Genomic DNA, 22,758 nt, shown 5'->3' with positions numbered 1-22,758 from the left:
CTATCTATCTATCTCTATCGTAAAAGGCTAACATGCAAAGTGTCCCCTTGGGAATTTGACCGGGAGACCAGGAGTTCGATCACTTGACCAGGAGTTCGATCTCTCAATATGATGTGTGCTGAACACAAGGGGACGACCACAAGGGGACGGTGCAGAATGAAGGAAGGCCCCGATTGGCCCTGATCACTGGCCAAGCCTAGGGATCCTACCCATGCATGAATTTTGTGCCCTGGGCCCCTAGTTCCTTCTTAAAAATTCCAGTGCTCACTGCTTTCTTTTCCTTCACAGGTAAAGTTCAGGCTTCTTAGCATGGGTATGATTCTCAGTTTCATTCCTTGTTTAGGCTGTTTCCGATGCCTTGGGTGTTCTCCCTACTTTTATCTGCCTCACAAATTATTGTTCATACAGTAATTTTTAATTCCAGCTCAGAATTAATTAGCTTTTTATAATGTTCCAGCTTCTTTCGTCCTACCCCAACCAGGAGAACTTTATCTCCTCATCTGAGTTCTCATGGTACTTTATACAACCCTTTGTAGTAGTACTTGTCATATTATTTTCAATTAGAGGCCCAGTGCGTGAGGAGGTGCCCCACCTCCCTCCCACTGTGTGAGGAGGCACTCCGTGGGCCGCCGCAGGAGTCAGGCCGGACCCATACATGGGTGGCCAGGACCCGCACCTCACTTCCACCCCAGCTGCCCCCCCCCCCCCCCCCCCCGCCCCGACCCCCTGCCTGTGTCCGTTTCGGGCAGCCAGAGCCACCACACTGGTTCTGGCAGGCCCCCTGTCTCTGTCTCTGCTCCGGGCCTCACCTATGAGGCAATCTTCTCCTGTCCGGTTGTAACCCGTTATGGTGTCCTGGCCTAATTTGCATATATATAATATATATAATCTAACTCCTCTAGATCATGAGTTCAATCAGGGCACACTGTACCTTCTTCATCTTTGTTTCTTTGGTGCCATAACAATTGGTTGAAGTTTTGAGTTGTATATAAACTTCTTGCAAGCTCCAGAAAAAGGATCTTTGAGAAATCTCAAGAGCTATACTACTGTTGGATATTGGTTGTGGTAGACTCTCTCCTCTATTTCAAAAAATAACCATGTTTATTATATGAAAATTATAAAATAATAAGCAAAACTATAAAATTAAAGTTACCTAAAAATCCCACTACTTTTGCATAACCACTGTAAACATATGCTATATATTCTTTCAGACATTTTCTTCTGCAAATGTACAGACATATTTTGCAAAAGTAAACTGTAACGTATTTTCTTCACTTACTGTAGGGTGAAAATCTTTCTGTGTCAAAAATATGTATCAACATAATAGTTTATATTGCTGTCATTCTCTTATATGGGTGTACTACACTTGGGTCAGTCCACTATTGTTGGACTTTCAGCTAATTTTGCATTGGTCTTATAAACAATGAAATGAATATACTGTGTATGTTATTTGAACACTTAACCACATTTCTTTCATATAAATTTCTAAAAGCGAGATTACTGCATCAAAAGTCATTGCACACTTTAAAAATTGTAGATACATTTTGCTAAACTACTCTCCACTAAAGTTGCACCATGTTGTTGAGTTGTTATACCTCGTTGAAAAATTTTTTATGTGGTAGATTTTTGTGTTGCTGTTAGAGGTTTTATGTATTGGAATTAATTAATTAAGGCTGTGTTTTATGAAGATTGATCTGACAGCACGTGCAGCATGAATTGGATGAGGAGGGAACTCATTTTTGGGGGGCTATTTTAGCAATCCAGGTGAGAGACAATGAGGCTTAGCCAAGGAGAGGTTGGCTGTTGAATAAAAACGTTTACTGCGAGAGGCCTCTGTAAGAACTGAGAGGACTGGGTAGTGGGTTGTTTGAAGGGTGGTGCCATTACTCAAAGTGGATAATTAAAAGGAGGCATTGATTTAGGGAGGGAAGATGTGGACTCACTTTTAATAAATTGAGTTCTAGTTGTCATGGCATGCTCAGGTGGAAATGCCCTGCAGACAGTTGGCACCGCAGAGCAGCAGTTAGAAGAGAGGCAGGGCTCAGTCTTCGCAGCCTGGCGTTTAAAGCTCCATAATAACCTTTCCAGCCTGCTCGCCAACTGCCTCCTCACCCACGCCAGACACACCGTCTTCCTGGAGCACCTCACTCGCTCCCTGCATCTGCCATACAGAGTTTTACCCACTGTTCACAGTCTGCTTCAAAGCCCTTCAGGGAACTTCTGATCACCCCTCTGGAAGTTAGTTCCTAGTTTCCTAAAAGCTAATGGTCACTTTTTTCTTTATCAGTTATATTGTACTTTAATATCCTGCTTATATGTATGCATTATTTTCTTCTATGAGATTAGAAGCCCCTGGAGGTTTGAGGACTGTGTCATAAACTCCATTTTATCTCCCACATTGCCAACTCTGTATTTTGTATATAAGTGTCTAAATATTTGGTGACTTATGGAGTAAATGGAACCAACTTTAATATAGTAATAATAACACAATGGATTATTGTCATTCAACACCTAATACCTGAAAAAGTGCTAACACTATTTTATCCCTCTACTTATTTTTCTTAAAATGAAATTGAGATGTTTTATGGGAGAGGAAATAGAATACAAGAGATGTTAAGTGAGAAACCCCTTTTATAGCCATGTTCCTTTTTCTCTCAAGATTCTTGAGTGGTATATACCTGCCTTTTAGCTTCCAACCCTCTCCACTCTCCTGAAATTTCTATTGTGAAGTTCAACAATCACCTCCTAATTGCCAAATCCAATGATAATTTTTCAGCCCTAATCTAAAAAAAAAAAAAAAAAAAAAAAAAAAAAAGCTAGAGTAAGGAAGGGGAGAGAGAGGGAGAGAGAGACACCTCCCATATACGCCCTGATGGGGATCAAACCTGCAACCTTGGTGTGTGCCCATGACTGGGAATTGAGCCCTTTTAGGTATTTGGGAATGAAGCTTCAACCAGTTGAGGCACACTGGCTAGGGTTCAGCCCTAATCTTGCCTGACCTTTGAGTGATCTTATTTAAACTTATGGCTTCAACTGCTGGCTCAGATCTCTGGGCCAGATCTCCCTCCTGAGCTCCCCATTATCTTTAGGTTGAAATATGGTTTCTTTAGCATGACATGCAAAGCTTTCATGTCCTGCCATCATCCTTCTAAGATTGAGAGTACCTATACTCTATCCATATCAAAGTATTTTAAGTCCCTTAAGTGCATCATCTCTTGTGTTTCTATGTTGTTTCCACTGTCTACAACACTCCTGTCCCCATTAATCAAATTCACTGTACTAGTCCCAGTTCTAACATCATCTCTTTCCAGAAAGCCTTTCCTTTTTTTCTGTGCACTTTTATCAATACCAGCTACACTATATATCATGTGTTAGGTCACTTGCTTATCTCCTTCACTAGATTGTAAGCTGTTTGAGGAAAAGGACTCTGAGTTCATGCCAGTGCTCTACAAATTTTGCACAGGGCAGGGATACAGGGTGTAGGCTTGTAGAATGTATGAACGATTGTGTGAGAAGGGTATGTGGCCAGTGGCAATACTGGGATCAGGATACAGAACCTCAAAATTTTGGCCTTTAAACTTTCATTTATTTTTTGACTAGGTAACACATTCACATAATTGAATATTCAAAAGGTACAAACTGTATCTGCAGTGAAAAATCTGTGTTTTCACCCCAGCCATCTTTTTCTCCACCCTGAAGACAATCAGTATGATCGGTATCTTGCTCTTCTTTCCTTAGATGATATGTGCATTTATTAATTCACATATCTTATGAATTAAAAATTAATTTGGGAAATATTTATGGAGTACCTGGTATGTGCCAAGTACTATGTAAGGCTTTGGGGAAAAAGAGTGAATACATAAATAGGTAAAAATCCAAGTCTTTATGGAACCTAAATTCTATATATTCATTTTCCTTTTTAAAAAAATATAAATGAGAGCTAACATACACTCTGTTCTGACGTTTTTTGTTTTGTTTTTTTAATCTTGGAGATTCACCCATATCAGTTCATAAAGACTATATCTGTCCATAAAAACCTCTTTTTTCTCCTCCATGCTTATTATTCTGTCATATGAATGCGCTATCATTTACTTAGCCAGTTCCCTACTGATGAACAGTTGCTCATCTGTTGCTATTACAAAGTGATGTAATGAAAACCCTTGTTGTATACTTGTCACTTAGCATATGTATATCTTTTAAAAATTTAAGTTTTTACTTTATTAACTTGATCTGTAAATTTTTTTATTAATTCATTTAATGTCAAGTTTCAAGTAATTTAGGAAACAGATTATTGATCACATAAGAAACTTGTTATTAAGAAATGTATTACATAACTGCCGAAACCGGTTTAGCTCAGTGGTAGAGCGTCGGTCTGTGGACTGAAAGGTTCCGGGTTCGATTCCGGTTAGGGGCATGTACATTGGTTGTGGGCACATCCCCAGTAGGGGGTGTGCAAGAGGCAGCTGGTCGATGTTTCTCTCTCATTGACGTTTCTAGCTCTCTATCCCTCTCTCTTCCTCTCTGTAAAGAAATCAATAAAATATATTAGAAAAGAAAAAAGAAATGTATTACATAACCATTTCTAACCCATCAAAATTTTATATTTTATTACATAAAAATCAGGTCAAACAACAAAAGTCAGGTCAAACACATTAAAAGACAACTCACAGTAGATAATTGTAGCATTTAAGGTATGAGTTAATATCAAGACATTTAAAAAATCTTATTAATAATTAAACAAACATCTCTGCAAATTTTGGAAAATGTCTGAGCAAATAATTCAGAAATGAAGAAGTATGTATATCAGTTATTTTTTTTTTTATTGTTTAAAGTATTACATATGTCTCCTTTTCCCCGCATCGACCCCTTCCCAGCCACTCCCATCCCCCTGCCTATGTATATCTTTAGGAAAAATTCTTAGGTGTGGACTTGCTGGATCAAAGGTTTTGCATATTTCTAGATTTGATGGATGGTTTCATCCATTGCTTTAATTTTTTTATGAATATAAAGAAGTATGATAATACTATAGCAGATACATATGTACACTGCTACTCATTAAACAGATGTTGACACCTTCGTTAAGGTTCTACTTAACAATGTGATGTCTTTCCACAGAATTTTATCTTAGATCCAAGAGTAATAAGTTTCTTAGAACCCATGCTCTGCCATCCTGGAGTCATCACTATACAGTCTATCTTGAACTTAAAAAAAAAAAAAGTCACCTCATTATTAGCAAAAGACAGCTTCAGAAGAAAATTCCATTATGCTGTTTATAGTGTCTAGAATCTGACTTCTCAAAAATATTTATTTTACCTTCTTCCTCTGCTCAAAGCAACAAAGGAATGCTCCTGGAAGTTGGTGGCCTGTCTTTTTGGAGACTTGTTTTATTGTTGGTGGAGTATAACCCAGGTGAATTGAGCCAGCAAGCACCTCCCCCCCCCCCCCCCCCTTTCCGGGGTTTGTCAAAATAAATGTGACTGCTTAGCTGGCACCTTCTTTTAACTGACTTGCATGTGCAGCCGTGACCTCTGGCTGGGTCCTGATGGAGTTCATGAGAGAAACTGTCCTTGGGGGAGTGAGGGAAGCTGTTGATCTCTATTACACCTGGATACCTATATCTGTTTCAGCATGCTTTTGTTGAAATGAATTTCCTTCCCTCCTCCCTCTCTTTTAAAGATTTGTAACCTCTGTCCAGTGGTAGGTGACTCTTGCCTGTGATCTTTTATTTAGGTGCTCAGAACGCCCAGGAGTGAGGCATTTATAAACAGAGGTGAGCCTTAGTTTCAGGTCAGGCGATAACCTAAGGTCATACAGGTGGCAGGTTCACCCTAAGAACAGGCGTTTTTGCCTTCTCTCCCAATTGCTTAGTTTTACCTTGTTTGGTCTTGTAGTATTACATGACCACCATGGGGGGAGAGGATCCATAGGATTCACCCATTTCTCCGTGGACGACAGAGCCAAAAGAAAGGGATCGAGGAGGGAGAGCTTGTTTGAGGGTCTGTAGCCTAAGCACAGCCCTTTTTAAGCTCGTTGTCGGGCCCTGTGGATAGGGCTGATCCACGCAAAGAACCTCTCTAAGCCTGGGGTGAGCGCAGAGTGGGCAAAACTCCTCTGACACTTGTGGTCAGACCTGCACTTCGTTTCCGTTACAGTCTCCATTCGTCTTGCCATTTCAGTCCTCTCCTTCTAAGCACAGGCGGTCTGGCTTTTTCTGTCTTCTGCTCCTCAGCCCTGCAGAGAGAGCTTTGGACAATCCTGTCTTCAGATAGCGAACTCATTTTCTGTCCAGCAGACCTGAGGGACAAGGTGTAATTGAACCCCTCCCTGCATCAGACGCTGCTGCCGGGGAACAATGAAGAAAGTGATCTTTGTTGTTCCCTGAATGGGGCCTTGAACCTGGCACCTGCTTTTGTTGCTGGCTTCTTCAGTCACTGGAGACATTTCTGCTGTCTTCCTGGGTCAGCAGCTGCTTTGGGGTAATAGTGGCAACTGGCTGTAGGGTGTCAGTCCTGCCTCAAAGAAAATGGATGTATTTATATGAGCGGAGTTACCTTTCATGTCTATAAGCCTCTTGTCTTCAGGGCTGGTCTAGAGAATGAGCAGTTGGGTGTCAGCTGTGCCCTCAGTCTGACCACTCATGACCCTTAATCTCCTCCGAATCCGAGGAGACAAATTCATTCCTGCTCTCTCTCATTAGACTGAGTTCTGTGTTCCTAGCACTTAGATTAGTGCTGGGTGCTTGCATGGTTAGTATGCAACAAATGTATGAATGAATGAGTGATTGGGTGGATTCCTTAAAGTGGTTGTCCAATTTAGTTTCACTGACCCCTGATGTGAGGGGCTAGTGGGAGGACCACCTTTATTTTTAGGAGAAAGATTGCTTGAGAGGAATTATGGAAGGTTTGATTTCTAGGTGGTTTTGGGGAACTCTAAGATCGTTTTTACCATCTCCTCATGGATTTAGAACTTCTCCCTAGTTACTCAGTCTTTGCTGGCAGACTTGCCCACCTGTGTTAGGAGTAATATACTAAACCAGGCTCAGGCCCTTTCTCCCCCTGGGCCCTGGCATTCAGGGCGGGGCAGGGCAGACAGCTTTTCTTTTTAACTGTCTTTGTCATCAGAAGCCCTAAGGACCGCACCTCATACACTGTGGTCTGGACTTCCTGATCTGCCTGCGTTCAGTCAGGTTTCACTCAGCTCTTAGGTGTCTGTGCCTTGGTAAAGGCTGTGGAGACAGCATGCTCTCCCCACCTTTGTCAGCAGCTGGCCATAGAGTGCCTCTTGGACTGCCAGATCCAAGCCTTTCACATTTGTCTGTCTCCCTCTGGAATTTAGGGCAGAATGTCTCTTACCACCCGAGGGTGCACTCACTATTGGCCGTTCACTGGAACCTATTGGAGTATAGAAAATGGACAGCCCCGAAAAAAGCGAGTGGACGTAGTATACAATGACGGTGCTTTGGAATGCTCAGATTCCTGGGAAAAGGTGCATTGTCTGCAAGAATACAGCTGGAGTCCAGGCCGCTGCACCCCTCCCCCTTCCCGAGAACCTCTCGTCGGAACCATCACTCACTTCACAATTCCAAACATCCTTGTTTTGTTATATTTTTATCTGATATGGTGAAACACACAGAGGAAATGACAAGCGAGCATGTGTTGTCTTTTAAATGCACTTAGTTCAAGTGGCTATTTTAAATGTCAGTTGTTCCTGCCATTAGATTCCTGTTGTCTGGGCTGCTTTTTCTCCCCCCCCCCCCTGGGTTGGGAGGAGTTTCTGATAGAATTTTACAGTGGTATTAAATCCAGACCTTCCTGCCTGGTTGATAATTCCTTTAAACCTTGTTCTTTTCGATACTTATGGTTTCCTTACACTACATTAGTTACTTTCAGATCAGGACACAAAAGAAGTCTTAGAGATCAATTCAGAGGTTCTTTGCCTGTGGTTCATTGACCCTTCTCTGCTTGTAAACAAATGTTTGTAAGTAGATGAATCTGTGCCCTTTTCTGGGAGAGCATACTTAGTTTTCATCAGATTCTCACTGGAGTTAGTGACCTAGAAAAAACGGGGGTGGGGTAAGAACTAGCATTTTATAGGAATTTCAGGCTCCTGCTCACATAGCTAGTTAGTGGCAAAGTTGGATCTTGAGATAGATTCTGGACTCTAGGTGTCTTAACCCTGCAACCAGAGTTTTCCCCACTGAACTCTATTTCCCATACTCTTCTGGAGAAATGGTGGAATGACACCAGGAACAGGCACACATGTTCTGAACTGTTATGTAATGTTGGTCTTTCTCATCCACCGTCTTGTTTCCCAGATGGCTCCAAGGTACGTGGTCTCTTGGACTAGGTGACGTCAGAGATACTGTGATTCTCACAGTAATATATTGTAGAATTTATACATATATTTTAAACTATTCCCCTGTCTAATTTGTGCTCTGAAAGCATCAAACTCCCTTTTGACCTTTTCATCGTGCCTTTAAGTTGTTCTTTGAGAAAAGGAATCGTTTATTGATCCCTTGTAACTTCTAATACTCAGATTTTCATACAGTGGCCGGCTGCTGGTGAAGTTGGTACTTTCCCCTTTCCGTGATCATAGCAGCTGCTATATTATTTAGTCTGATCTTTTCTCTTTGGAGTGTTGTGGAATGTTTTATTTTGCACTGAGTTCTACCCCAGGCCACAGAGCAGCAGCCTGGATGGCGGGTTGCTCTGAAAAACATCAGACCTGGGAGAGGTTCTCTCTCTCATGAGGGACTGGTTCATCAGTGGAGTCGGACTGGGTTGGTTGCTCATGGTTTTCTAGGATGTCAAGGTAAGATGAGCCAGAATACCAAGCTCAAGTTTGGGAAACAGGTTCTTTCCATGTTTTCTCATTGGCTTGATGTGTGACTTTTGGACAGGCTGTGTAAATGAAATTTACAGTTATTTTCATAAAAATATTCTTAAAGATGAGTATAATAATGCAGGTGAGCCATTTAGATTCCTTAAACAAAAATGCTATAGAAATTTCCTCTGGTTATAATCTGTGTAGCTTATCCTAAGAGCCTGTTTGGTGGGGGAGGGTAAGGTGTCATCTCTTTAAGACTAATGGAGTAGAATGAAAATCTTTTTCACTTCCCAAAGTGGGTTTTTAATATTAAACTATAACTTTTATGACAAATGTTATATTATTACATAATAAGTATATGCATTTAAACAGTAAAAAAACTGCAGATTCCTGGTTTTCAAAAAAAAAAAAAAAAGCATATGCACATTTTACATTCTGGTGCTAGAGACCTAAGAGAACTTAGGTTTAGGTATAACAAGGTAAGCTAAAAATATAAAATAATTGCATATAAATTAAATATAAATCTGTACTCTTTGTTAATATTTGTCATGTGTCATTTTTGTGTATTTGTTCAGTAACTTGTACTTATACACTGTATAAGTACAATAACAAAATTGTAGTTTCAGTAACAAAATTATATACACAAACTAGAGTAAATTTTATTTTCCAAATAAAATGCATTCTTTGAGTTAAACATTTAGATTGAGAATATGGTTAAACTAACTGGAATATTCTTGCCCTCAAAAATTATAAAAACAAACATACTTTGTCAGTCTTTAAGGAAAAGGTGTGCCACTGTGGAGCAGAATGAAACCTGCAGCGGCTGCTGAAATCATTAATGCGAATCAGCGGAGTGAGTAGTGCTCTGGAGCGGGGAGCGAGCGGCTGCATTTTCTCCCCAGTTATGTGGAGAAGGTCCTGCCCCCTGAACTGTGCTTTTAGTTAGCACTTCCGGAGTGGGCTTACCAGTTTCTGTTCCTCTCCTTGCCTTGAATTGTGTGATGTTCAGTGTCTCGTCTGTGTGTGGCTGTAAACATTCCAGTCTATAAACATGACTGCTGTAAGGAGAGTGCAGAGTGTTTATTTTGTAAAACCTGTCCCATTGCCATGTGATATTTGCCCAAGAGCTCCTGTTGTGGTGGCATTCTTGTGGTGAATGCGGCCCTTTAAAGGTTTCACTCTCAAATGTTAGATGAGCTCTTAGCTGGTGTCCTGAAAAGCATTTAAGCCTCTTTCCCTAGAGTTTAAACCAGAGAGCAGTAATCCCAGTGGAGCCTGGACTGGGGTCTAGAGAGAAGGTGGCAGATGAGGTGGCAGATGATCGGCAGGGGCTGTTGTGGTCTCTTGTCTCATTTGCACAAAGGAGGGGCTGGCCTCTCCTGGGGAGGTATTTCCGCTCACTGTGACAAATGAGCGCGCACAAGGGCTGTAATGTAATGAGGCCTCTCTGGTGACGTCACTTGTAAATGTGGTCAAAGTCCAGTTCTTGGGGGCTCGGAGACGCTGTAGGAGAGATCAGTCCGTTTGTACACTCTCACTTCTCAGCTGTCACTGCGCCATGGTGCCTGCTTCCAGCCACTGAACTAACACAGCTGGGCCGGGCCATGAACGCTTACAAGTACCAGAAGTTCTTGGAGGGACTCAACAACCTTAGAGGTATTACCAGCCCTCCGGCTCCCTGCCTTTTGTCCGTGCTGATTGTGTGAACGCTTACTGCGGTGTGTGCTGTGTGGGGTCTTTACTTTCCATCAATCCCTTAGGGACTTAGAAAATCCTTTTACACTGAGCTGGCCATATTTTCTGTGTGTTTAGGCAATTACTTTAGAAAAGAGAGTTTGTAAATGTGATTGTGGGTGTGTAGGTAGGAGGGAATTCTCTCAGCTACCTCAGCAGCAGTCTGTTCTCTTGCTTGAAGGGACAGAGAATAAATATCCCCTGCTCTCTTAGGCTCAGCAGAGCTCAGAGCACTTCCTGGGCAATTTGGGTGGAAGGCTCTTGCCATCGGGCACTGCAGCCTCACCTAGGCGTAGCTAGGTTTTCTTGGGCCAGGTTTTCCACCTGCCTGTGTCTACAGTGAGTCAGAGTCCCATCTGGAGAGAACAGGGAGTCAGGAATGGTTGTGAGGGGAGGAGGAATGCAGTTGATAGGCCAGAGATGTCATTGTAAAGGGCAAATCAGTGACATTAAAGGAGGTAACTTTTTATTAAAATGATATTTAATAAATATAATTTGTTTAGTGTTTGTTTTGCATGATTGGCAAACTCTTCACTCACCATAGGTGAGAGAAATGGCCTCAGATGTGACAGTGCAGGACTCTCTTTGGCTGTTAAGGAGCAAAATGAATGGAATCTTTTTACTTCTCCTCTACTTAATAGGTGGTTTTATTTTCTTTTGCTTAGGAAGATGCTCAAGCCATCCCTCTTTCATCAGCAGTCAGGATTCTAGACCTAGAGCAGCCACAAGGTGTGGAGAGAGGAAAAGGATGAAGTGGGCTTCTCCTAGGTTGAGGGGACTGGCAGGGGGTCTGGACTCCCATCCTGCCAGGGTCTGTAGATATTTTACTTTCTTTCATTGTCTGTTGAAGAACTATTTTTAAGAGGTCAAATATATGAAGAGCTTTGTATGCTACAAAGGGATATGCAACTATAAAGTATTGTTCTGTTGATCCCTAGCTTCTCTTTCCTTTTCTCACCCCATGCCATAGAAACATTTATTTCAGAACTTCTGACAGCTGGGGCCAACCTCTTTTAGGTCCAGGCTCCGAAAGCTCATCAGGCATCTGACAGGTCTTAGCAAGCATGAGTAACATCAACAGTTGTTTCCCAGTCAAAGGAACTTTTGAGAGGGGAGAGAGTCTGGACTTCTGTATTCAGACTCATGGGGAAGAGATGGGAGATGGGGGGACATGAACCAGTGGTGCTTCTCAGTGATTCTTGTTGGGGGATAAAGGTTGGTGCAAGAACGTACCCTTATTCCATACAAGGACCCCTTTTTCTTGCCCTATTTCTTGTCTTATAAGGATCCTAATATATATATCTGGGAATGATAACCAACAGCAAGAACCCTTTCCCTCCTGTGTTTAAAAAAACTCATGGAAGGATTATCAAACTTAACCTGCATAATCCTTCAGTAGAAGAGCTCAGAGTAGAAAATTCAGGCCTCTCTTTGGATACTGAGTTCCTTAGTGTACCTTTATTCCCTATAACCCTTAGCATCATTCTTCTGATGAAAGGCCAGTGCTTTTCGAAGATGGACAGGTGGTGGATGGAAACTATAGGAGATTTACTTATCCATAGGATTAGGGAATACAACTTTTCCTTTTGGTTCCCATTTGTTAGATGAGCAGTTAATCACACTAGGATGGCCAAAGCCTATGTGGATCAGGGCTAGTAGTGACCCAAGTAGATTCCTGAGATTCTCAGGAGACCACACCACTAATAACTATGTCCTCCTCTGCTGTATGTGCTTCAGGAACAAGAGCAGGTATGACTGGTGGTGGGGTCCTCCTTATAATCCTTCCATAAAACATCCGTGGAAGAAGGAATTCTTTTTTATCCCCTAAATAGGGGTTGTTTTGGTCCTCCGTTTCCTTTAACTCTCCTGTTGTTCTTGGAGGGGCTAATGGAACCAAATAGCTCTTGATTTGACCCTCTCAGGGCTGTAGAGGTTTAAAATTTCATCCTACAAAGAGTTATTTAGGCTTTTGGAAGAGGTTATTTTGAAACAAGCTTGGTAATCTCTGTTTTCTTACCTAAAAAGTCCCCTACTCCTTCCTTTGCCCTGTCTGTTCTAGGAATGAATAACAGCCTAGATGTACTGTCATGGGGAGTGTCCATATGGGGTTGAAATCAGAGAAGAGAAAAAAACCACAGCAGGAGCAGCTTTCGCTCTACTCTTCCCATCCCAGACACTGGGGCTCTCTGCCATGTTATTTTGGTTCTGTATCTCTAAGATGAACTCAGAAGCCCTCACTGCTATAGACCTTAAACAAGAGGGTTTGCATACTGAGTTTAGTTCTGATACATGGTCAGAATTCACCAAATGTTAGTTCTACTCCTTCTTTCTTTGTTCCTCCCAGAGATGTCCTTGAATCACAGTGAGTCCTGTGCCTGGTTTGGTCCAGGATGAACTGGATCTGGTCACCTTCTGACTGGGGATTAGTAGCCTAGTCACCCAACCACATATTTGGCCTCAGGTCTCATTTGATTTCACTGTAGGAGACTGGGAGACAATAGCATTAGTAATATTGGTAATACTGATAGCACTCAGCAAATGTTAGTTATGGACTAGGCACTGTTGTAAGCACTTTACATGTACTAACCCATGTAGCTCTTATAATTCTCCCATAACATAGATGTTTCACAGTGGTATACCCAAGGCTTGGCTGGCTTAAGAACAGGGTTTGTCTGTCCTGTTAAGGAGGTCACATAGTGCCTAGGAGTATAGCAGCCAAGATGGCTGTATTGTGCTGCTGTCTGATGTTGGGAACCATATGAATTAGGAGAAAATGCCCATGTCTGGCCATTGTATGTATACAGTACACATGGGTACCTTCCTGTCTGAGGGAGAGTGGCAGTATGGTATTTTAGACTGAGAACAATAGATCTTTTCTCTCCACACTAGTCTCTTTGAGCTGTGTATCCTGTTTTCCAATCCTTCATTCACTTATATACACTGTATAATAGTCTTTATGGCATAAAACATATAATGTACACATAATATACAGCAGTGTGTCATGTTCACCCAACGAAAGCATCTGAGCAACTTTCTTCTATCCCAGGGCCTGAATCTTTTCCAGGTGGGAGAGTTCCTGGAAAGAGGGCATGTAGTTGTTCTGGTTTAGTCTTTATAAGCATTTCTGGAATGTTGCTATAGGTCTTAGACAAATATTCTGCCCTGGGCTACCAGGCAGTCAGTTACATACAAACCATGTCTTTGTCATACTCTCACGTTGGTTTCACCCGCCGTGTGTCGCCTTCATTTCACCTGTGTCTTTGCGTATCCAGCGAGGCTGGCAGGAGAGGTAATCGGCTCCCCTCTTCATTTAGTTACTGACTTTGCTTTTCATGACATGGTTCAGTTTGCAGCCATTCATCCACCTCGTGGGTAATTGTTGAAGGCAGCCGGTGAGAGAATAGACACTGTAGAAGTCCTTTGAAGTTCCAGTCCATAGTTTCCTGTGACTGTGTGGTGCTTTGATTGAAGCCAGGATTGCAGTGCAATATATCCTATTGCTGCTGCTGCTTCTAGAAGGCTTTAACTCTTATTTCTCACGCCTGCCAAAACCCACAGCCACTGAACGGTTTCTGCCCCGATGGGCCTCTCCTGTGGGTGGGACAGGCTGAACTATTGGCCCAAGTTCTGCTCTTTGCAGAGCCCAGGCCTGTGCTGTGACTGGGAGTTGGATTAATTAGGGTGGCAGAGAGGTAGAGTGATGAGAAAGAGATTTTCTAGCCTTTGATAAGAAAAACTCATGGTAGAGATAATGACTTATTTAAAAACAAAAAACAAATACACCCCAACATACCCATGTACTTTACCCTTCTTTTTCTTTGCATATGCTCTTCTGTTTCCTCTGCCTAGAATAACCATTATCCTTTTCTCCCATACCCAACTTCTGTTCGTTCTTTTTAGTGCTTAGCTCAATCTCACTTTCCCCCATAGGTTTATATGATTTTTTTTTAATTTTTTAAAATTATTTTTAAAAAATACATTTTATTGATTTTTTTTCAGAGAGGAGGAGAGAGGGATAGAGAGCTAGAAACGTCAATGAGAGAGAAACATCAACCAGCCGCCTCTTGCACACCCCCTACCGGGGATGTGCCCACAACCAACATACATGCCCTTGCCCGGAATCGAACCTGGGACCCTTCAGTCCGCAGACCGACGCTCTACCACTGAGCCAAACCGGTTTCGGCTGATTTTTTTAAATTTTATTTTAGGCAGAATTCTTTTAAAATATAGTTTTATTGATTTCAGTGAGGAAGGGAGAGGGGGAGAGAGAGAGAGAAACATCAAAGAAGAAAGAGAATCATTGATTGGCTGCCTCCTACAACGTCCTACACTTACGACCGAGCCTGTAACCTGGGCATGTGGCCTGCCCGGAAATTGAACCATGACCTCCTGGTTTATGGGTCTTTGCTCAACCACTAAGCCATGCCAGCTTATTATTTTATATTATCTGTGTATAACATACTAATTTTAGATTATGTCACATTATGTTATAGTTATTTTAGTACACATTTTATGTTCTTCCTAGTCTTTTACTTCTTGGGCCAACTTGTCTGTAACTTCTATATGCTTCAGTTTCCTCATTTATAAAATAGAGGTGATAGAATTTACCTCACCATATTTTGGGAGGATTAAATGAATTGTAAATGTAATGTAGCAGAGAATAAGAGTCCAGGGCATGTTAGCTATACAGTTGCTAACAGTGGAACCGTGTCTCATTTATTCCTGTATCTTTCTGATCTAGCATGCTGCCTGACACATACTAAGCATAAGAGGAACATTTGAAGAATTGAACTAAACTCATCTATTCAAATGTTCTCTGGTAGTCACTATAGGAGGTTAAAAAGATGAGAATAGTATCAATGCTGAATAAATTTATAAAACCCTTTTTTTGTAAATAAATTTTGTAAAACCCTTTTTTTTTGTAAATAAAAAATAAATATTTCTTTCTCTCTCTTTCAAATCAATATTTTTAAAAATTATTCTGTAGCCGAATAAAGGAATAAAAATGCTCAGAAAATAAAGAACAAGATAGAGAATTACATTATAACAACAAATATATAAAACATCGATGTTTCTAGCTCTCTATTTCTCTCCCTCTCTGTAAAAAAATCATATATATATATATATTTATATATATATTTATATATATATATAAATATAAGAAAGAAAGAAACATCAATGAGAGAGAAACATCAATCAGTTGCCTCCTGCACACCCTCTACTGGGGATGTGCCCGCAACCAAGGTACATGCCCTTGACCAGAATAGAACCTGGGACTCTTCAATCCACAGGCTAACGCTCTATCCACTGAGCCAAATCGGTTTAGTGCTCATTGGTTGATTCTTGTATGTGCCCTGCCTGTGATTGAACCCACAACCTTGTATCAGGATAGTGCTCTAACCAACTGAGTTATCTGGTTAGGGCTACAACATAATTTTTTATTTTTTAATTTTTTTTTAATTTTTATTTTTTTTTAGATATCTTTTCTTTTACAACATAATTTCTTAACAGCCGTGTGGCATTTTCTCCAATGGAAGGATCATTTATTTAACTTTCCCAATTGGGGGGCATGAGCATTTCTAATTTTTCATTGCTAAGCAATATGATAATAACAAACAGTCTGGTAAGTAAAAATTTCTGTGCATGTCTGATTATCCTTTTAGGATAGATTTCTAGAAATGGGATTACTGGTCTTAATACATGTATTCAAAGCTCTGGATGCTGGTTTTTAACTTTATTTCACTTTTAAAAGCTCCCAAGGATACCTACCTGTGACACTACGAATGCCTCTCTGTTAGCTCCTGGCCCCTTGTCCTCCAGGGACAGCACTGTCCTCAGGCTCAGGGGCCAGCGGCCTCAGAGGTTTTATTATCCAGCTAATTTCATCGTGGGGTAGGTGCCAAGTGTCTCTCAGTCAGCAGCTCCCACACGTCGTCATCTCAGGACTGCACTGCTTCACCGTGAAGCTTCTCTCCCTGCCTCTCCAGGCATTTAAATGGCTTTATTTTGCTTAAATAAATACGATCCTCTCAGCCATAGTACTCTTTCCTCTTGTATTGGGAGAGACCCACCACAAGAAACTGCTGTACAAAGAATGGCCTGGTCAGTGCTGTTTAGAAATCCTGCATTGGGACCCCAGATTGAGGGTGAGATTCTCTCTTTTCCTGCCGTTGCTGAGTTAGCCCCTAGCCAGTAAATTGGGCCAGTTTAACCTGATGCAATAGGTTGACAAACTCTACTGTGTCATCGCCCTTGCTCATGGGTAGGTGTCTGCCTCTGGAGGAAGTGGAAGGAGTCGGTGCTTTGTGTTTAAATCAGCATATTGCAGTCAAGTGCAAATCAGTTTCTCTTATTTGTGACTGATAGCCTTAGGGTCAAATTATAGATTAATGAGTATTCAGCCTTGTTTCTGGCTGGGAGTTGACATCCTGGAGCAGACAATGTGGGATTTTTAGGCGATGATGTTTGAAGATGAGCTTGAGGCACAAGTGTGGGACTCTGTGTGCAGGGTGGAGGTCAATAGGAGTGTTTCTGCAGCAGCCGGGATAGTGGAAAGTGGCTTGAGTCACCGACGGCATTACATCTTTCCCAGTGAGAACTGTCTGCGCCTCCTTTTCCCAGAGCCTTAAGCAAACCTGTCACAATGGGGCACTTCTCTCCATTGCAAGGAATCTGGGAGTCTGCTGCCTCTGGGGTGAGACCTGTCAACACCTTTCACAGCACTGGGCACCTAAGAACCCTCAATAGATCCTGTACTTGTTTGGATGCTTGGCAGTTTTTTACTGTTAAAGTTTATCCTCTTCTGAATTGTATGCACTTGGGGCTTACTGCATGTCACAGGGCAAGAGAGGGACATCAGCACAAGTCAAGTTCACGTCGGGGTTGGCCTCTGTTGCTACTGGTTTGAAATGTGTGGGGAATGTGGGTTCCATGGTGTAATGGTTAACATTCTGGACCCTCAAATGTGTGGAAGTAGATCTGTGTTTTTTGTTAACTGGAGGTGGGTGTTACACTGTCCTTTCTTAAAGAATGAGCCTATATGGCTAACAAAGTATAAATGATCACCTTTTCTCCGTCCTTAGTCTTGTGGGGTTTGAGGTAGGCATTGTTGGGAGGTTAAGGCTCTTTTCTGCATATTCTGCCCCAGTTTCTTTTGGCTACTCTTCTGGAGATACACCAGGTTAGTAATTCTAATTGTATATGTTACTCATCGCAACAATTGTGGAGATGGCCTTTCTGAATAAAGACCGCATGCTACACAGTACATTTTGTTCATTGTGGAGTGGCAGAGACCTCTTAGACTTTCTGGGTCGATGTATCTTAAGATCCGTTGATTTGGCAGATCACTTTTTACAACTCATGAACTAACTACTTCACTCCCTGATGATGTTCTTCGCTTCTTGTATCTTTCACTGGAAATTCCCAAATCTTTCTCCTTCCTTTCGTTCACTGAGGACCTTCTGTATGCCAGGCCCTGTGTAAGGCATAGCCTGCAGAGATTAATGAGAGCGCCTGTCCTGAGCAAAGTGCTGTGGGGACAGAGGTGGTGTGATTTCTAGGAGTAACATGGCGGGTGATTGGGAAGACTTCACAGTGGAATTGGTATGTGAGGCAAATTTTGAAGTTGGTAGGAGTTTGCCAGTTAGGAAGGGAGTAGAGGTATTCTGTGAAGACAACAGGCATGTGAAGGCATAGACTCACGAAAGTCTGTATCTTCAGGGGAAGAATGAGAAACATTATGGATAGGAAGCTGGGAAGACCAGGCCGCTGTTTAGGTGAGAGATGAGGCTGGAATGGAAAGTTGAGTCTTTATTATAAAGGGCTAATGAGTAGGCATTTGAGGGCACTAAGTGTTTTAAGGCAGAGAAATGAAAACCATCAGAGGGTGTTTTTTGTTTGTTTGTTTGTTTGTTTGTTTTTGTGGAGGGAAGTATAACTCCAGCAGCAGTATGAAAGGTTACTTATAGAGAAGTGGAGCTGCAGCTAAATCAGTGGGTACCTGATTTTAGTTTGTCTAGGATGCGAGAAGTAAAGAGAGCGGGCAAATGAAATCTTTCTAAAAGAAGTTTGGTTTTAGAAACGGAGTTTATGTTGAACTATAGCTGGAGTGGACATCCAGTTTCTCCCACGGCTCAAGTTGAACCTGACCTTGTGTTGTGCAATGCTTTACGTTTGGGTTGGTATTTCCTGGGACTGGTCAGATGATTCACTTCAGCATGAGGCCTGTGGAGTAGCCAGTGACCAGCAGTCCCAGGTGTCTGTCAGTGATAAGAAGGAGAGAAGAAGCCCATTTAGCTCTGATTAGGGCTTCTGTTTCTTTAAAATTCTCTGGGCTCCAGTACCTGGCCAGGGCTCCACTTTACATGACTCTGCAGGTAGAGTGTTGTCTTCATTTTGTGTTGGAGTGTTATGTTGTTGTGTTACCACTGTTGACACTGTGCTAACATCCCTGCCTATTTGCCTATTTAAATAAAAAAAAAAAATTTGAGAGAGAACAAGAGAGAACAAAACATAAGTGAAAGAGATACATCGATCAGTTGCCTCCTGTGAGTGCTCCCGCCAGGGACTGAACCCACAGCCTGGCGATGTGCCCTCACCAGGAATCGAACCTGAGACGCTCAGGGCAATGCTTCAGTCAGCTGAGCCACCTGGCCAGGGCAGATTTCCGCCTATATAAAACATTCTCTTCCTTTAGCATTCATGAGGGAATTGCTGTTTGTCTGCCTTTGCTGGGTCTTTTCCTTCTTGTGACTCTTAACACTGATGGCTTCTTGAGGGGCCAGGTATTATGATGAGGTGAGAATAACTCAGGCTTTGAATCAAGGCTGGCTTGGGTTGAAATCCAACTGTCTACATTATTTGGGGCAAGTTACTCACTTTCTCTGAGCTTCAGTTTTCTCGTCTATAAAATGTGAATAATATCTCATAAAATTATGAGGATTAAATGAAATATATTTTTATTGATTTTAGAGAGGAAGGGAGATGGAGAGAGATAGAAACATCAGTGATGAGAGAAAATCATTGGCTATCTCCTGTTCGCTCCCTACTGGGGATTGAGCCCACAACCCCGGGCATATGCCTTTGACTGGAATTGAACCTGGAATCCTTCAGTCCACAGGCCAACACTCTATCCATTGAGCCAAACTGGCTAGGGCTTCAGCTTTTCTTTTAATTTGTAAACTCCTGCATCTGTCTTCTAATTATCTCTCAGTATTTTAGGTGGTTTTTTAAAAATTGTGGTAAAAAAACATACAACAGGAAATCTACCCTCTTAATGAGATTTTACATGTATAGTATTATTAACTCTATGCATGTTTGTTATCAGATTGCTAGAACTTTTTCAGCTTTCATGATTGAGACCCTATACTGATTGAACATCAACTTCCCATTTTCTTTTTTTTTCTAGCCCCTGGTAACCACCAATTTACTTTCTGCTTCTATGAATTTAACTGCTTTAAATAACTCAGATAAGTGAAATCCTCAATATTTGTCCTTCTGTAACTGGCTTATCCCACTTAGCATAATATTGCCAAAGTTCGTCATGTTGTACCATGTGACAGGGTTTCCTTCCTTTTTAAGGCTGAATAATACTCCATTGTAGGTATAAAACTCTCTGAATTTCGAGTTTCTTTTCTCTACTGCCTACAGAACAGCTATACTTGGACATCACCAAAAGCTTAGTATTTTCAAAACCAAGCTTAGAATTGGCTTTCCTCCCTTATTCCCCATTTTTTGACAGTTGTGCTCACATTCTTCCAGTTTCCGAGATCAGAAACCCTGGAGACGTCTTTGACTCCCTCTTCTCTCTTCATCAACCCCATTTCAGTCTGTCATCAGTTCTTTTGTTTCTTCAGAATTTCTCTTAAATTTGCCATTTCCTCCTCACTACCTTTGCTATGACTGACTCCAGGGCAGTCCCTCATCACCTCACACATGAATTACCACAACTGCCTCGTATGTTGTTTCCTTCAGTTAACACTACCAGCTACTTCTTAGTGTTTCTGTTACCAAAAGTAAGAAAGATCTTTTGTGTCATGGCCTCCCTCCACCCCTCCAATTATCCAGGCTTATCTCCCATAATTTCCGAGAACACAGCTTTAGCTCTAGACAGATTCATCTCATTGTGCTTTGAAGTGCTCCATTCAGTCTCCTGGCCTTTTTTTGTGCAGATCTCTTTACCTGGAATGCTCTTGTTCTTTATCCTTAACTGGAACCCATTCATTTCTTCAGCCTCACTTCAGGCCTTTCTCCTCCAGGAAGACTTCTTTGGTCATCATTGCCCACATTGATGTATCACTTTCCCGCATTCTGGTTTTTGTCTCTGTATTAAAATTGTAAACTTTTTGAAGGAACTGTCTTAGGGATGTTATATTTCTGAAAGTCTCATGGTACCTAGCTCATACCTAGCCAAGATTAAGTGCTCATTACTGAGCACTTAAAAGGTGTGGTGACCAAAATGAATCATTCTTTCATGTGGCAAATATGTATACACACACACTTACCATGTGTACTGTGCTAGGCCCTGGGATCGAGTAGTAAACCCACAGTGAGGAGACTAGTTACACTGTACTTGAATTTGAGGACAGATAAGTGAGGACAAATGACTAACGAGGGAGAATTTAGAAAATGAGGCATAAGTTAAGCAGTTAATGGATTCAATCAGCAAATCATTTATTGAGTGTCCACTGGAATAAATTTATTCTAGGCATTAGGGTTATACCAGAGAACAGGCCAAGTCTCTTCCATTGTGGAGCTTATTTTCTAACATTCAGAGGCATTTCCAAAATGAAAAGCGCTTAATATTGGGTGAAACCCCTCTGTAGGAAGTCAGCAGTGAAAGAGTTAATATGCTTGTAGGGCTCTAGGCTTTTTTGGAACAGATGGTTTCTCCGCTCCTCAGAGTGTTTTAGGGGGGATTAGAGAGGACAGGGCTGAGGAGGGCCTGAGACCTCGTTCCCTCACCCCATAGCACACACACCTGCTGTTCTGGCCCCCAGTGAGCTATGTAACTTGCCCCCCACTTGGTTAGGCACATATCTGCAGGCTAGTGATGGTGGCTGTCTGCCTCTGGCAGTTTTATTTTCCTTTCTTGATTTTTCTTTTTTTAAATATATTTTATTGATTTTTTTTTTTTACAGAGAGGAAGGGAGAAAGAGAGTTAGAAACATCGATCAGCTGCCTCCTGCACACCCCCTACTGGGGATGTGCCTGCAACCAAGGTATATGCTCTTGACTGGAATCGAACCTGGGACCTTTCATTACGTAGGCCAACGTTCTATACACTGAGCCAAACCGGTTTTGGCATTGATTTTTATTTTTCAACATCAGTGAAGTCCCATTTTTATTTATTTATTTGTGCCAGTGTTTTTTCTTTATTTTTCTTTCTTTCTTTCTTTATTTTATTAAATTATTATCTGTGTACATATTTTACCATTGCCCCCCCTCCCATACATACTCACCCTCCCCAGAGTTTTGTGTCCATTGGTTGTACTTATATGCATGTATACGAGTCCTTCGGTTGATCTATTATCTCCCCTAGATCTCCCTCCCCTCCCCGCTGTAATTTGACAATCTGCTTGTTGTCTCTATATCTATCTTTTGGTTCATCAGTTTATAATGTTTTTTATTATCCATAAATGAGTGAGGTCATGTGGTGTTTCTCTTTCATTGACTGGCTTATTTCACTCAGCATGATGTTCAAGTGAAGTCCCATTTTAATTTAATAGATGTTGGGACTTGTTTGTGTTCCTTCTGGCCCATGTTTACTTTTACATAATTGTAACCTGGTCTGTATATGTTATTTTTTCAATCCACCGTTTTTTTTTTTTGTTTTTTTGTTTTGTTTTGTTTTTTTGCAAAATACACATAACACAAAATTTATCATTTTGAAGTGTACAATTCATTAAGTACCAGTGCATATACCAGTGTGGTGTAATCATCACAGCTATCCAGTTTCAGAATTTTTTTTGTTTTCCCAAATGGAAATCCCATATCCATTAAGCAGTCACTCTCCCTCCTCTCCCCCAGTCCCTGGCAACCACTAATCTGCTTTCTAACTTGCCTATTGTGCAATTTCATATAATTAAAATAATATAACATGTGGCCTTTTGAGTCTGGTTTCTTTCACTTAGCATATACAAATGTTAACATGCCTTTTTCATGTGATATTATAAGGATTTTTTTTTAAAGTGTTTCCTT

General features: G+C 41.4%; 1 protein-coding gene across 9 annotated transcripts in view; it reads left to right on the top strand.

The window, feature by feature from the left end:
* Positions 1-22,758, top strand: part of MACF1 (microtubule actin crosslinking factor 1) — a 333,277-nt gene that overhangs the window by 50,126 nt on the left and 260,393 nt on the right. Inside the window, exon 1 of one of the 9 annotated variants that reach the window (XM_084873246.1) lies at positions 10,328-10,482. The exons of 7 other annotated variants lie outside the window; for them this stretch is intronic. In XM_084873246.1, the coding sequence (XP_084729372.1) occupies positions 10,431-10,482 (52 nt within the window). In that variant the 5' untranslated portion in view covers positions 10,328-10,430. Of the gene's footprint in view, positions 1-10,327; positions 10,483-22,758 lie in introns of those variants that run through there. One more of the 9 variants, XM_084873243.1, reaches the window with a different exon arrangement.

This window comes from Pipistrellus hanaki (assembly GCF_964339955.1).
Source record: "Pipistrellus hanaki genome assembly, chromosome: 2".
Classification (NCBI taxonomy): domain Eukaryota; kingdom Metazoa; phylum Chordata; class Mammalia; order Chiroptera; family Vespertilionidae; genus Pipistrellus; species Pipistrellus hanaki.
The sequence above is the reverse complement of the archived record's forward strand: the minus strand, read 5'-3'. Positions and strand labels throughout refer to the sequence as shown.